The following is a 15348-nucleotide window of genomic DNA, read 5'->3' as shown; positions in this document are numbered from 1 at the left end:
CATCACAAGCCCCCTCCCCGAGCCTGAAGGCCACGCTTGCTGCTTAGAGGGAGGGATTTCTCTCTGGCAGGGAGGCGGGGGGGCCCTGGTGTAGACCTGACTCTTGTCTTGCTTTGGAGACAGGGTCTTGCCCCGTTGCCCACACTGGAGTGCAGTGGCCTCATCATAGCTCTCTGCAACCTCAAACTCCTGGGCTCAAGCGATCCTCCTGCCTTGGCCTCCCAAAGTGCTAGAATTACAGGCGTGCACCCAAATAAAACCTTCAGTTTTAAACAGCATTTCCCACCTCCCGGCCCCAAGTAACTCTCGATAGAGACGTTTCTTAGTCCCTTCTCAGAAACAACAGCCTTATGGCTGCACACGTCCAAACGATTTTTTTGCTGTGCTCCCTCTCAATCTCGGCAGGGATCGTCTGCCACCTGCTGTTTACTGAAGACACTGCAAGATGCAAGGATTTGGTGGCCCCACCAGACATCCTAAACTGGGGGAATTTTCCACTAGGCTTCCAAAGACCCAGTAGGCCATACGGGAGATAAAGCATTCTGAAAACCTGAAAATACAGGGTTGCTATGACTTTCTCTTCTCCATAGATTTGATGAGCATTCATTATGTGCCTATTACGTTGCAGGTGTATTAGCCATGTCTTAATCCTCCATTTTTTGATGCTTTGACATCTGGGGCCTTGCTGAACCTGGGGCTGGACGGCCCCCTCCCAGGGCTGACCAATTCCCCGCTGGTGGACCGGTCCCGCGCGTGCACGCTTCACATGCAAGCCAACTGATCCAGAGCCCACATTCCAGCCACCTCCCTCATCAGATCACTATCTTCCTGCCCTTGTCACCCCAGGGCCAGCGGCCAGACAGCTAGGGACAGCCCCCCTGCCCCCGAGCCCTGCAGAAATGATTCAAACTAGCCAATCCTAACCTGCTCCTCCAGCCTCGCAAATAAACATAATAAAGCCTTTTGCCCGGTTTCCCTGACTCCTCCTGCCTCTCCCGACTAACCCTAACGCGGTCTGCCCCGCGCTGGGGTGGCGGGCCCCCTCCTCTTGGGAATCCGAGTATAACAAACGATTTTCAGTGGCATGCGTCTGATCTGTTGGTCTCGCCGGCCACGAGTCGTGATAAAACCTGTATTTAAAAATGCCTGGCATGGCCCGCATCAGGGTTAGAGCACTGCTCTTGTCAAACGCCTGTCCCAACAGTGTCCACAAGGGCAGGGTGCCACCAAAAGACAGTGCTGTAGGGCAGGCGTCCTCAAACTGCATCCGGCGGGCCCCATGCGGCCGCCGAGGACATTTATCTGGCCCGCGGGTGTTTGTGCCGCCGCTGCCTGTCCTGCTTCGCAGCCGACTCGTCCCGGGCCCACAGTGCGCATGCATGGAATGTGCACCACACTCTCCAACGGTCGGAGGGACAGTGACCGGCCCCCTGTTTAAAAAGTTTGAGGACCCCTGCTGTAGCGGGTGATCAGTGCCGACAGGCGGGTGTGACAGTGACAAGGCAGAGAGGGTGATGGGAGGCTTCCCATCTGGGGGTCAGAGACCTCTCTCTCTCTCTCTCTCTCTCTCAAGAGGTGGAATTTCGAGGGCCTGGCGCCGCACCTTGGTTCGCAAATGGCGCACAAGTCCCGGGGGAGCAGCGGCTCTCCCGGTGCCGGGCGCCTGGCAGAAGGAACGCGGCAGCTGTCGTGTCAGCATTTGCAGCTGGAGGCGAGCTGCGCAGCTGGGCTGCGACTCGTGTGGATTTGAGGGAGCGTGGAGACTTGGGCATTGGCATTCCGGGCGGTGACGTGGGCGCAGCTGCCAGCCCAGTCTTGGTCCGTCCCTGACAGCACCGAGGGACGTGCAGTGTCATCCTTAGGGTCGCCGCTGAAGGTTAAGTGCGCGTGCAAAGTAATCTACACGGTAACGGACAAGGCTTGCTCCTCGGGGCCCCAAACACCCAGTGTTTTAGCACCACGCGACCTCGGTGTGTGGCCCCGTGTCCTGTGCTGGTGGAGGGCAGGGACCCTGGGATCGGGGCCCGGCTCTGTGGGCGAGTCCCAGAGTCTCTTGGGCCCCGAACTGCGCTTGACTTTTCTGTCACAGGCTCCGGTTTCCAGAGAAGCGGCGAGTGGGCACGTCAGGGTTTGGGGTGTGGTGGGGCATTGGTGTGTCCTCGTATACACCCACTGCTGGCCACCGGGACTAGAGACGGCCCACTTCCGTGCCCTCACATCTGGCACGTCCCACAGCGGATTGTGTCGCACCCCAGTGTGACAAGCAAATAGTGGCCCCCTCCTAAAGACGGCCACGTCCTAATCCCTGGGACCTTCGAGGAGGTTAGGTCCCATGGCAAAGGGACCTTGCGGATGTGATTAAGGTTGAGGACTCGAGCAGGGGAGAGACGCCTGGATTATCCAGGTGGGTCCAAGCTGATCGCAGGGATCCCCCAAACTGGAGGACTTTTCCAAACCGCACTCACAGGGAGATGACTTGGGGACGGGGTCAGAAAGTTGCTGCGCCGCTGGCTCTGGGTGGAGGAAGGGCCCCGAGCCGAGGGACGTGGGTGGCCGTACGCCGGGAAAGGTGGGAGACGCTTCTGCCCTGGAGCCCCAGGAGGGACCGGCCTGGCCACCAATTGACGGCAGCCCGGTGAGGCCCGAGTCAGAGGCGTGCTGTTTTAAACCACGCAGTGTGTGTTAAACTTGTTCCGAGAAGCCTAGGAGACGCACGCGCCCAGTGGTCCTGCAGGTACCGTGTGCAACCCCCGAGTTTTCAGGAGAGGACAGCGCTCTTGGGACAGGGCGGGGCAAAACGGGGCTCCTATGGGGAAACGGTACCCCACGGAGCCAACAAGCCTTCCTGCTCACAAAGCTAGGCTCCATATAGTCACCCCTGAAATCGTCCCACAGGCCTGGGATGGGGGTATGGCCTCCGTCTGAGAAATGAGAAAACTTGCCCCAAGTCACTTCCTCAAGTGCTCACAGCGGACAAAAGAAGCGGATAAAGAGCTGAGATTGGAACCCACTCAGCTGGTGACAGCCCAGGGCTAACCCGAGTCCCAGCACCCTCCGACCCAGGTAGCTGCGTCTTCCCTCTCCCCTGGTCCCCAGAAAGCCCACTCCTCACCGCTGCTTCGCCGCTGTCGTTTTCGGTCACTCAAAAGGCCCGGTTGCGACTCTGCCTTTGAAAGTATTTGACTAGGAAGGCGGCGTGCAATTTAAGGCTGGCAATCATCGCGCGGGCTTGGGAGTTCTTCTCGAGTGAGCAAATTTAACCTAGGAGCTGTTTTGAAATGTAATGAAATCTTTATGAATACAAAATTTGGCAACTGGTGAAGTTGACACATTTTTGCAGATGCGGAGACATTTAATAATGTCTTCATTCTGATTTTTGCAGTTTCCTTTCTGTATTGTTGCAGCCAGTCCTTTCCTTCCCCCAGCCCCCCGCCCTCCAGTCTCAACGCCTTTGGCAGGGCCCCCAGAACGTGGAGCACCCGAGGCCCTGTTCCTGGAGGGCTCCTCGGGGCCTGTCAACATTTATTAAGCCCTCGCTGTATGGCAGGCACAGTTCTAAGCTTTCTGCGTGGATTAACTCATCTCTGTAAAGATCCCATATGGTGCGCACTGTTACTCTCTTCCGGTTAAGGCAGCCAAAGCAGAGAGTAGTTATTAACCGCCTGCGGGCACACGACCAGAGGGAAGGCTGGCTCAGCTGCTACCCCAGGGACTCTCCCTCCCGCGAGGTGATGACCGACAGCGCCCCCCCCCCAAAGATTTCTTACGAATGGTGGTAAAATGTAAAATACACGTGAGATAAAATTTACCATTTTAACCATTTTTAAGTCCATAAAATTCAGTGGCATGAAGCGCATGCACAGTGCTGTGCATCAGCACCCTCCACCTCCAGAACGTTCTCGTCTTCCCAAACTGAAGCTCTGTCCCCATGAAACACTCACTCCCCCCGCCCCCTCGTACCCACCATGCTACTTCCAGTCTCTGTGGATCTGACACCTCTAGGGACCTCCTGTGAGTCGGGCCACACAGGGTTTGTGCAAACATAGAACCCCCCCCAAATGTCCATCAGCAACCCCCTTCCGTAACAAATGTGTTGTTCACCCCCCCCTTTTCTCTCTTGAATTAAAAATCAGAGCTGATATATAACCAACTTACACTCAAAAAAATAACTCCAGGGCCAGGTGCAATGGCTCATGCCTGTAATCCCACCACTTCGGGAGGATCGCTTGAGTCCAGGAGCTCGAGACCAGACTGGGCAACATAGCGGGACCCCTGTCTCTACAGAAAACAGAACAATTAGCCAGGTGTGGTAGCTCACACCTGTCGTCCCAGCTACTCGGGAGGCTGAGGTGGGAGGATCACTTGAGGCCAGGAGTTAGAGGTTGCTGTGAGCCACGATGCTATTGCATTCCAGCTTGGGTGACAGACTCTATCTCAAAAAACAAAACAACTCCAAACTAATATGATACTCTACTGGATACAAACAGAAGATGTAAAAGGAAAATAACATCTGAAAAACAGTGCCTGCGTTTATCCTATTAAGAAACTGGGCACAAGCCCCGGTCACACAAGAGCACAGCACGAAGCATGGGCAAGTGCTCAGATTCACGTGTCTATGCAGACAGCACCCCAAGCACCTGTGTTCCCAGAAATGGTGAATAACTCTTGATAAGGTTATGAACAATTTTCCCTCAACTGACCCAGAAGCTGCATTCCTGGAAAAATCCATATGCATCAAAACCAAAGTGTCCTGTGATGGGTGGAGCTGCCCTCACCAAGTTCCCATTCCCATCCTCGGCCCCCAGAGCCTCAGAAGGCGACTGCACTTGGAAATAGGGTTACTGCACACGGAATCAGTTAACGGAATCAGTTAACGTGAGGTCACACTGGAGTGAGGCGGGCCCCTAAGTTAGCTACGCCTGGCGTCTTAATACAAAAGGGAACTCTGGATCCAAGCAGGGACGCAGGGAGGCGGCCACGTGAAGATGGAGGCAGGGGTCTGGTGAGACTTCCACAAGCCAGGATGCCAAGGGTGTGGCCGCCACCGGAAGCCGGGGGAGGCCTGGGACAGACCCTCCCTCATGGCCTCAGGAGGAACCGGCCCTGCCCACACCTTGATCTCGGACTTCTAGCCTCTAGAACTGTGACCCAAAGAGCTTCTGCAGCCAGTCTGTGGCACTCTGTGACAGCAGTCCTTGCAAAGTAATACCAGTATTTTGCATTTCTATGTAAGATAGGCCGGTTCTAGGCCCAGCTAATTAGAAAGGGGTTTTTCTGGCCCATGGGATGACCAGTGGGACTGGCTCCCTAGGGGCGGGCTGGTGGTGGCACCCTGTTGAGAGCCCTGGGTTTATACTTCAGGCTGCCACCAACTCGGAAAACAGGTCACATAACCCCAGGCTGCCTCCTCTCAACACAGGCCTCGCCTGGCCTTTGTTGCCCAACAGGGACGTCCCTGACCCGATTTCTAGATTCGGGCTTGGGGGAGGGGACAGACTGGGACTCCGTGCAGGAGGCTGCGTGCCACACAGGCCCCCATGTGCAGCATGGAGACGGCATCCTGTCAACCTGTTGTTCCGAAATGACTCTAAAAGCCACAGCAGTGGGGGAAGCTCCTTAGAAACCTATTCGCTCAGGACGCCGGGGGCCGGAGCCGACCTGCCTGCAACGCTCTGGTTTCCGCGGCACGCTGGGCACAATTTTCAGATTGCTCTTTTAAAACTAAACACTGCAGCAGGAACACGGGGGACTTCAGAAGAACTGGCAAATGTCGGAGGGACTGTGGGGCGGCTGCCCTAGATACTGACAGGCTCCCAGCAGGCGGCGCCGAGGTTAACTCTCGCTGTCCCACAGGCTCCGCTGGCGCTGGCCCGCCAGCAGCCGAGGGCACCAGGCCAACCCCATCTGCCCAAGGAGGTGGCCTGGCCTTGTCTCTGCCCCCACCTGCAGCCGCCCGCCCTGCCAGCACTGGTTCTGGAGGAGAGCTGGGCCTCCAGTGGCCGTGGCCAGCCCACTAAGGGGCCCTGGAAGAGAGGGGCCCACGACGCGGGCAGGCGGTACAGCCAGTGCGGTACCGGGTCTGGCGGTCCTTAGGTGAAACATTGCAATCACATTCACAAATGGCATGTCACAGACAAATCTGCATTTCCAGGAAAACGGATGGATCTGGCACCACAGGGCCAGGGCCAGGCCAGGCCGCCCCCGTCCTGCCCGGCTGCCCGGGGAAGGTGCGGAGCACAACAGTCAGGAGCCAGGGGATAGTGGGTCACCACACACGCTCTCCAAGTACTATGGTGGCTGTGGGAGGGTTCACCTGGTGCCAGTCACTACCTGACACTCCACCCACCCATCCTGCAGAGGAATAGACAGGCACGGAGGTGCAGGGACTGATCCGCAGGGCCCACAACACGCAGCCCCCACCAAGAAGGATCCCAGCCCGACACCTCACCTGTGCCCCATACCAGCGCCACAACCCCGGACAACGATCCGATTCCTGAGCCTCAGTTTCCTCATCTGTAAGACAGGGATTACGGCCCCCATCATGGTGTTGTCATGAGAACTCAGCGCAGGCTGATGTGGGTGAAGATGCCAGCAGCCGCCAGGTGACACACCACGGCACCAAAGGTCGGTCCTGTCCTGTGCCCCACAGCCACCTTGATACTCACACGCACACACAAGGATGCGAATCGTAAACTTTATTAATGGAAAATGGAATGCCTCGTTAACAGAAACCTTGTCTTAAAAATGGCAGAACAAGAACACCATTTATTTAAAAAAAAAAAGTGAGTTCACATTGTGTCGCGCTACAACACGGTGGCAGAATTTGCTTGTGTTTTAAAAGATTCCACAAGTTCAAGAGAACTCTGGCTAAGAGATTCGACAGTGCGTCTGCCTACCTGAAAACTCGCAGGGAGCGGGCCTAGTAGCGGCGGGTGAAGTGGGGGTACGGGTGGGGGTGGGGGTGGGGGTGGGGGTGCGGGACTCTGCTGTCCCGGTCCTGGCTGGCCACTCCGCCATCTTCCAGTCCGCCACCCGGCACCACATCGCCTTGGGAATGTCCACCTTGTGCAAAGCCGCCTCGCCTAGGAACAAAGCCAGGCGTGTCCCCTTGAGTGCTGTGCGTCTCCACCGAAACACGGCTCCGCACAGGCTCTGCGGCCTTTAGAGCGCGCTTGGTTTTTTCTCCGGGTGAGAAAAATCATAACCATACAATGTATTCCGTGCAACTGAAGAGTGTTATCTACATAATGCAAAGAGCTGCTTTTTGGTTTGTTTTCAAAACATCCAACCCAGCAAGTCTATCAAACATGCAAAGAAGGGGAGCAAGTGAGAGCAGGAGGAAACCAACGCCATCCGCGGACAACACTCCTTACCCCGCCACGTCGCCCCGGCCGGCCACGTGCCCTGGTCCCGAGGGCCCCGACAGCCCTCTCTCACCACCTGCAAGAGAAGAGAGTCTGCAAACACCCCTCCTCAGGGAAGCCTCTGGAAACGTTGGGGGGACGTGGGCCCTGTCTGCAGAGTCCTGGGACCACGGCCACCCTCATTCCCTGGGGTCAAGGGTCAGAAGCCAGCCCCATACCTTGCCACCTTGTGTGCTCCCGGCCTGCCATGCCTGCGTCCATGGTGCCCTGCCAGGCGCGTGCTGGATGCTCTTCCAGCCTCTGGCTGTGCTCTCCCCAGTCCCGGCCACCCCTGAGCCAAAAGAAAAAGCAGACACGCCGTCCGGATGTGCCCCCGAGTCGGGCTGTGTGGCTGCATGCCCTGCCTCGAGGCGTCAGAAAAGCGGGCAGATGGTCCAAGTGACGTTTCCTCAAAGACACATTAAATACAATCCCAAAGATATCTCACAGCCAGGAAGCACAGAAAAGGTGCCACCAAGGAAGTGCCAATCAAAACCACGAGATGCCACTTCACTGCTGCTAGGACACCAGAATCAAAAAGACAGACGATGACAAGCGCTGGCGAGGATGTGGAGAAATCGGAGCCGCGCGCTGCCGGTGGGAATGTGCAGCGGCGCAGCGGCTGTGGAAACCCGCGTGGCGGTTCCTCAAAAAGGCAAGCGGAGAATTACCAACCACCCGACCCCCGCAGTCCCGCTCCGAGCTGTCTACCCGAGAGAATGAAAGCATGGCCAAAGAAACCTGCACACCGTTCCCAGCATCGTGGTTCCTAACAGCTAAAAGGTGGAAAGGACCCACACGTCCTCTGATGAATGAATACACAGAACACGGTTCGGCCATGCGGTGGGTATCGGACTGGAAGGAACGAAGTTCTAGACACCAGGGGCAACAAGAAAAACCCTGGAAAGTGGCCAGATACGACAGGCCACATGGTGCGATTCCATTTATAGGAACGTCCATAACAGGCAAATCCAGAGACAGAAAGTGGATTTGTGGTTGCCAGGAGCTGGGGACGGAGGGATGGCTGCTAAGAGGTGCAGGGTTTCTTTTTGTGGGTGAAAATGTTCCAAAATTGACTGTGGTGATGGACGCTTACCTCTATGTATATACTCAAAGCCACAGACTCACACTCCAAATGGGTAAATTGTGATGGCATGTGAATTACACTTTAACAGGAGCTATTTAAAAAAAGTTTCAGACAGAAACTCTGGGAGATTAAAATCCAAAGCAGGTTCCAAAGTCCTGGCACCAATGGGCCGCCGGCGTGGAGCGCTGCCCGACAGCACAGGGCCACGGCTCTCCACAAGCTCGTTCCCAGGGGAGCTCTCCCGCTCCCGCTCCCCACAGTATTCACAGCAAAATGGACTCCACGGTGTTAGAGGCCCGGTGTTAAGTAGGTCGCTTGGAAGAGAACGCTTTACAGTAATTGATTAGCCTGTGGCCACCGTCTGTGTCACACATATGATAGAAACTCCTGGTGTCTCGGAGTCCCCAGAAAGGCTCCTGTCAAAGACCCCAGCGAAGGGGAAGTGCCTATAAGCTGGAGGGAGGGACAGCACCAGGGAAGCCAAACGCTGCCCCACTGCGCTGAGCAGGGGCCACACAGAAGCAGCCCCTGAAGGGGTGATGTGCAGAGAGCCTTGTCCCATCAGCATAGAGGTCGTGCTTGGAGACACACAGGACACCAGCCACACAGAGGAAAGGAGCAGGCATGGCAGGAGCAGCAGCCAGGAGATGGTTCTGTCCCCAGCCACCACGCAGCAGCCCAGACAGTGGCGAGGAGACGGGCTGGCCGGGAAGGGAGCACAGTTGTGCAGGGCCACCACAGCTGACCAAAGAAACCACAAAGAGGCACTCGGAGCCCTCCTGACAAGCTTGGGTCAACCCAAAAGCTGATGAGGCTTGGGGCTGCCCACTGGCCACAGTGTTGACAAGAAGGTGGCCTTGGACACCCTGGGGAGGACCTGGTGTGGTGTCCTCAACACTGACAGCATGTTCGACTCCTGGGGGTAGAGGGGCCTAACAAACCTGCCATCCAAGTTCTGCCCACAAAGACCCAGCTGCTCCAGGGTGAGGGTCCCCTCAAGTGATTCACTCTAATGGAGGGCCAGGGTTGAGAAGCCCCAGCACAGACCAAGCAGAGGTCAGAGAAAAAGGACCCGAGGAGACGTCTAAAGAGAGGACGTGGTGGCGGCAGTGGCAAAGCTTCTCTACCACTCACCATGGGAGACTGAGAGCTTCACAACTGTCCCCTCTAGCAGGTGAGTCCCCCAGTGATTGAGACGCTCACATCTGCAGGGCGACCCCACCCTAAGTGCCTCCACCCAGGCCCCCCGGTGTGGCCCATCCCCAAGAGCCCGCTGTCTTTCCTTGTGAGAACCTGGCCTTCCCGGGTAGTGGGTTTCAAATGGCAGGACCCGAGTGGCCTGTGCTAAGGCTCCTTGAACCGCACAACCAGGCACCGACCTCTGACCAGGCGAGGCCCGACGGCCCCATGCACTAACCTGGGTGGAGGAGGCAGCCCCCGGCCGTCGCTCAGCCTCTTGTCGGAGCCATAGCCCCCCCAGCCATCACGGGAGTCCCGGCCATGTCGCTCTGGGGGTCCTCCGTGGCCATGGCGGTCATCTGAGTAGTGCTAGAGGGCACATGAGTACAGAGTGACACTCTGACCATGTCACTTGTAGACGGAAGCCAGTTCCAGAAGGCCTGTTCTCCACAGGCCCAGGCAGCAGTGGGGGTGGCTGAGGGGCCAACCTGGCCCCAGCTGAGCCCTGCTCTGCTGACCCTCTGCTCCCAGAGGGCCCTGCCTCTGGACCTCCTTCTCCCACGCCCCAGCTGCAACACTGACTCACGTAAGCCGGTGCCGCAGCACCCCTCCTGCCCCGTGCGCTCCGAGCACCCTGTGCTTTATGGCTCCCATGGGCACAGCTGACGGTTCAATGGGAAGAGCCACTTAGCCCTGTCCTGCCTGAGGAGTCGGGATGCCTCCTTTCTGGTGCCCCTGGGGTGGGCCAGGCCCCTCTGACACCAGCCTTCCAGTATCCCTTGGCAACCAATCCCACACCCAGGACCCAGCAGACCGCAGGAGTAAGAATGGTCTCAAGTTCTCTCACAGCTCTGTCGTTAAAAGCCACTATTCTTTTTTTTTTTTAATTCCTGAAGAGACAGGGTCTTGCTCTGTTGCCCAGGCTAGAGTGCAGTGGTGTGACCATAGCTCGCTGCAGCTCAAACTCCTGCCTCAGCCTCCCAAGGAGCTGGGACTACAGGCATGCACCACCACACCTGGCTCATTTTCTTTTTGAGATGGGGTCTCGCTATGTTGCCCGGGCTCGTCTTAAACTCTTGGCTTCAAGTGATCCTCCCACATAGGCTTTTCAAAGTGCTAGGATTACAGGCATGAGGTACCACACGTGCACTAAAAGCCAATATTCTGACGCCTGTCTCCCGCCTCTCAAGAGTGCTGCTCCTGTCTGAGCTCACGCCCTGCTCACCTGGCATAGGCACCACCGCATCACCACAGACACGCGGGGACCACCTCGTGGTCTTCAGCTCCCAGTCCCCAGCACAGTACCTGAAACCGAGGGACAATGCCCCAGGCCTCGGCAAATGTGGGCTAAACGATGACTACCTATACCACCACTTGGGTAATCTGGGGTACCCCATAGTGCCAGGACTCAAAGGCTCCCTAAGCAAGTGGACAATCAAGAGATGCTTGCAGTTTCTCCTAGATAAAATTAAGCAAGAACAAGCCCCACATATGTGAAAACTACACAGAATCACTAATTAGAAAATAATCAGAAATTTGCACTTCTAATCGCTGACAACAGACACTTCCACCCACAATGTGACTGAGCTGTCCCCTCTCTGGCACAGAAGCCAGCTGCAGGCCAACTACAGAGGGCTGGCCCCAGGCTGGGCATCTGGGCTGTACTCACCTGCCCGTCTCTCTCGTCCACCATTGGCCTTGAACCTTCCCTCCTGCAAAAGGAAAGTGTCTCATTCAAACGACAGCTGGTGGCAGCATACATTTCCGCAGGCCATACAAGAGCTTCACAGCTGACACTTACTCTATCCCACACATAAGAACTAAAACTCACTGGCCTGGGGGAAATAAGAAGAGCTAGCTGTGGCCAGGAACGAAGTGGGATCCCACGGAGGAGGGAATAAAGATGTTATTGAACTAAAATTCCTCAGAGAGGTCTCCAAAACAAAGACCCGCACCAGGAAGTTAACATCTAATTTACGTGCAGCCCAGTGACCAAAGTCAGGGCAACGGACAAAGGGAAGCCTCTGTGATCCCTAACCTCTGTCTCCCACACAGGTGGCTCACCAAATCTCACACCAATGCCAGCCGCAATCATGCCAGTGGCTTTTCAGCCTGCCCTGCCATCCTCCCACTCTGGCACCCCTGAAGGAGGAGCTAACGAGCGGTAAGCGGCTCAAGAGTATGCAGCCCGGGGGACACAGTGGGAAACCCACAGACAAGACTCTTCAACTGGAAAACTGCCTTTTCAATGATCTAGATATATTCCCAATTTTAAAAGGCACTGGAAGGAAAAAAAAAAGGGCAGGCAGACACTGGCTAAAAACTCACCTAGCCCCCAAAAGCAAAGGCAAATGAGAAACCCTGCGCATCCTCCAGTCAGTTCTCTCTGCAGTTTACTGGCACAGGAGCTCTGCTGGTCGACGAAGCCCAGGTACGAGCCCCGGAGCCCCAGCTGGCCTAGGTAGGTCACGCCTCTTCCCTAACCTGCTTCCTCTGCTATATACAAGGAGGCTAGGCCAGGCCCTCTTCTAAGCCCTTCCTGGTTCTGTGGGAGGTGCGGAGGGAAAGAGGGGGAGCACCTGTGGAAAGCCCCCTGGGAAACTGTGAAACCCAGAGCTGGGCCATGCTGGAAAACCCCACCAGCCCACAAGAGAGCTCAGTGCGGGGTACCTGGGGGTCACACCTGGCCTACCCATGAAAAGACGCCAGCAGGCGAAAGGAGGTTCCAGGTGCCTTCCTGCTCGGCAAGCTGAGGATGTCTGAAGTGACCACTAGTTACAACGACAACTTGCTTGATCAAGTTCTGTGGGTCAAAGTCACCCACTGTGATCCAGAAGTCAGTGAGACTTCAGAGAAAGGATGAAGACCTATTCTTGTATCAGGATGCGAACTTGAACAGCTCGATGTCCCAGTGCCTGCCACCTCTGTGGCTACAGGAGGGACAGGCGGCTAACCTGTCGATGGCATGGTCCTGGTACTGGCCCCGATCACGATGGTGGAAGTCGTGGAAGCGGTGATCCGGCCGGGAGAAGTCGGCGCGGTATCTGTCCTCCATCACCATGCGTTTTCTTTCCGGCCAATAGGCATCATCTCGCCTGTTGTTTTTTATTTTAAAAAGAATGCAAATTTCATTTATGACAGAGAAAGAGGAAAAACCAAAGGGATGGAGATGGGGAGGGAGCTCTCTCCCTAGACCCAGCATCATTAAAATGTCCTGCAGGGCTAATCTCTAAACATTCAATCATTATCACTTTGATTTGATAAATTAAAATCCCCCAAACTGCCAAGAGGCACGCTGGTGTTCTCGTCTGACAATCCTGAAGAAAGCACTGCTGTGAGCTAATTGTCTCGCAAGGCTGTTAATACCTTGATCCCTGCGTGAGCTCAAATTCAAGTGAAATGAAATATTTGATTTTTCTAGAATGGAATTCAAGTTGCCACATTTTTACCTTCCCCGCCGTCTATGAGAACTTGAACCTCCCTCTGAGTTTTTTGCAGAAGCAAAGGGAATTGGATCGGATGATAGTGAACTACATACAGCTCAGGATGGCATCCAATTATCTTCTTCCTGATTTTTACCAGAGAACTAGGCTCACGGGGAGTGGGGTGACAGGTGACTGTCAATTAAGACGGTCAGAGAAGCTAGAGACCAATAAACCTACTTTCCAAACCAGAAGGCAATTTCCTTTTCCACAGCGCCTGCTCTGCCTCTGTCTACAAGAACACGCTAGACCATCAGAGACTGCATGGCCAACTTGGGCCTAATGGCTGTCTGGCTGTCTCATAACACAAAAAGAGAACAGTTATGCTCCATGGGGAACCTAAGAGCAAAAACATCACACGCCCTTCAGCAAGTGGCAACCAACAAGATTCTCTCAAAAATAACTCAACTGGGACAAAAAGAAAAAAAGGGTTGCACAGCCACTGGAAGGTGACAGTGAACTACATAACCTTGCGGCAGTGGCAGTGAGTTCTGCAGAGGGGCCAGGCAGGGACGCTGCCGCCTCCACGCAGGCCTCTGGCTCTCACCGGTCCAGGTCGTAGGGCCGCCGCACCACGGGCCTCCGCTCCTGCTCGTAGCGCAGCTGCTCCTGCTGCCGCCGCAGCTCCTCACGCTCGCGGTGGATGCGCTCCTGCTCCTTCCTGCGCTCGCGCTCCACGCGCATGCGCTCGCGCTCCAGCCGCTCCCGCTCCATGCGCTCGCGCTCCAGCCGCTGCCGCTGGCACTCCAGCTGCATGCGCTCGCGCTGCAGGCGCGCCTTCTCCTTTCGCTCGTGGAAGGCCTCGAGGCGCTGCTCCCGCTCCCGCTGCTCCCGCTCCCTGCGGCGACACCGGGAGGCCACGCTGAACTTCCTGCCCGCCACCGGGACGGGACACCCGGGGGAAGGCTCTCACCGAGATGCCCGGAGGCACCTAACTCCGCCTTTTCCCAACAAGACAGGCTCTGGCGGCCGGGCAGAGGCGGGAGATAGAATCGGCTCAAAAGGCCCAAGACCAGGCAGGTGGCAGGACTTGTTTAACGTCATCTACGAGTTTTGGAAACTGACTTTAAAGGGAAAGACGTATGGCAGGTGCTTGATAATTGCTACCACAAAGGTGCCCTGCACAGGAAAACCCTGGAGAAACGACCACTGCAGCCGCCCGGGGAGGTGAAAAATGGTTCTCATTACGGGCTAATGTGTATTGAGAGCATGTCTTATTTTCACACCTTCCCTCAAAAAAGGCGGTATTTTTCAATGACAGTGCCCTTTGAACAGAGCCTGGGAAGGTGTGGGGACAGGCACCAGGCAAGAGGTCTCGCTTTCCCACACCCTGGGAGCCGACCAGGCGCTCGGAGCCCCGGTCGCACCCTCACCCTCTGACGGTGCCTGGAGAGGCTCGGAACAGAGCAGCAGCAGCTTGCAAGGATGAAAGCTGCTCTGGGGCTTTTCGGTGCTAAAGCTATATCCGCAGAAAGGATGCAATTACGTTAGTTTAGAAAAGCAAATGTAGCGTAACTGGGAAAGTTTCCATGTCACCCATCTGAGCTCAGGAAAAGTCCCCAAATACCAAGACATAAAGCTTTTGTTTTACTGAACAACATTTGAGGAAAAGCAACAAGGGAAGTCCGGACAAGCCGACATGAAACGCCAGGACGTTAAAGTGGTGGGGGAAAAGCCTCCTTCAAAACTGCGCATCAATAAACTGCCCCGCAGCGGAGGGCGACAGCGCGGATGGCTACCGCAGCTGGGACAGACAGATGCTGCTCTATGCAGACACTTCAAGGAAGCATTCCTATGACTAACACCTGTGACAAAACTGCCCCGTTCTGGTGCCGCAATAAAATGACAACTGAACTCCAGTTGCAGCTTTTGGCCTTACTTATGCAGGTTTCGGTGGGGAAGACCCAGGTCTCGACACCAGGGGCCCATTCCATCCAAGCCACACGTGTGTGTGAGCTTTCCCCACGGCCAAGCTCCAGCTTCGGCCAGAGGAAAAGGCTGCTGCGCAAAAATGGCCTTTGGTGACTTCTGTGCCACCAGCCACATCGCATGGGCAGGTGTGAACAGGTGCTGAGTCTTGCCTCTAGGACTCAGGCGAAGCACACAAGGAGACCAGGCAGTCCAAGCGCCAGCTCTCAGGCTGCGCAGACTCCAGGAGAGCTGGGAGGCAGACGGCCCCCCTCACCAGTAAGCCACC

General features: G+C 56.0%; 1 protein-coding gene across 1 annotated transcript in view; it reads right to left on the bottom strand.

Annotated features, from left to right (window-relative positions):
* Positions 1–6680: 6680 nt before the first annotated feature.
* SAFB2 (scaffold attachment factor B2) overlaps positions 6681–15348 on the bottom strand; it is a 30747-nt gene continuing 22079 nt past the window's right edge. The window contains exons 15-21 of the mRNA XM_012761605.3: positions 13699–13989; positions 12624–12764; positions 11339–11381; positions 9908–10038; positions 7583–7695; positions 7374–7440; positions 6681–7082 (exon numbers count right to left, since the gene is read on the bottom strand). Of these exons, the coding sequence (XP_012617059.2) occupies positions 6920–7082; positions 7374–7440; positions 7583–7695; positions 9908–10038; positions 11339–11381; positions 12624–12764; positions 13699–13989 (949 nt within the window). The 3' untranslated portion in view covers positions 6681–6919. The remainder of the gene's footprint in view (positions 7083–7373; positions 7441–7582; positions 7696–9907; positions 10039–11338; positions 11382–12623; positions 12765–13698; positions 13990–15348) is intronic.

This window comes from Microcebus murinus, chromosome 27, assembly GCF_040939455.1.
Source record: "Microcebus murinus isolate Inina chromosome 27, M.murinus_Inina_mat1.0, whole genome shotgun sequence".
Classification (NCBI taxonomy): domain Eukaryota; kingdom Metazoa; phylum Chordata; class Mammalia; order Primates; family Cheirogaleidae; genus Microcebus; species Microcebus murinus.
This window is presented reverse-complemented; position numbering and strand designations above follow the sequence as displayed.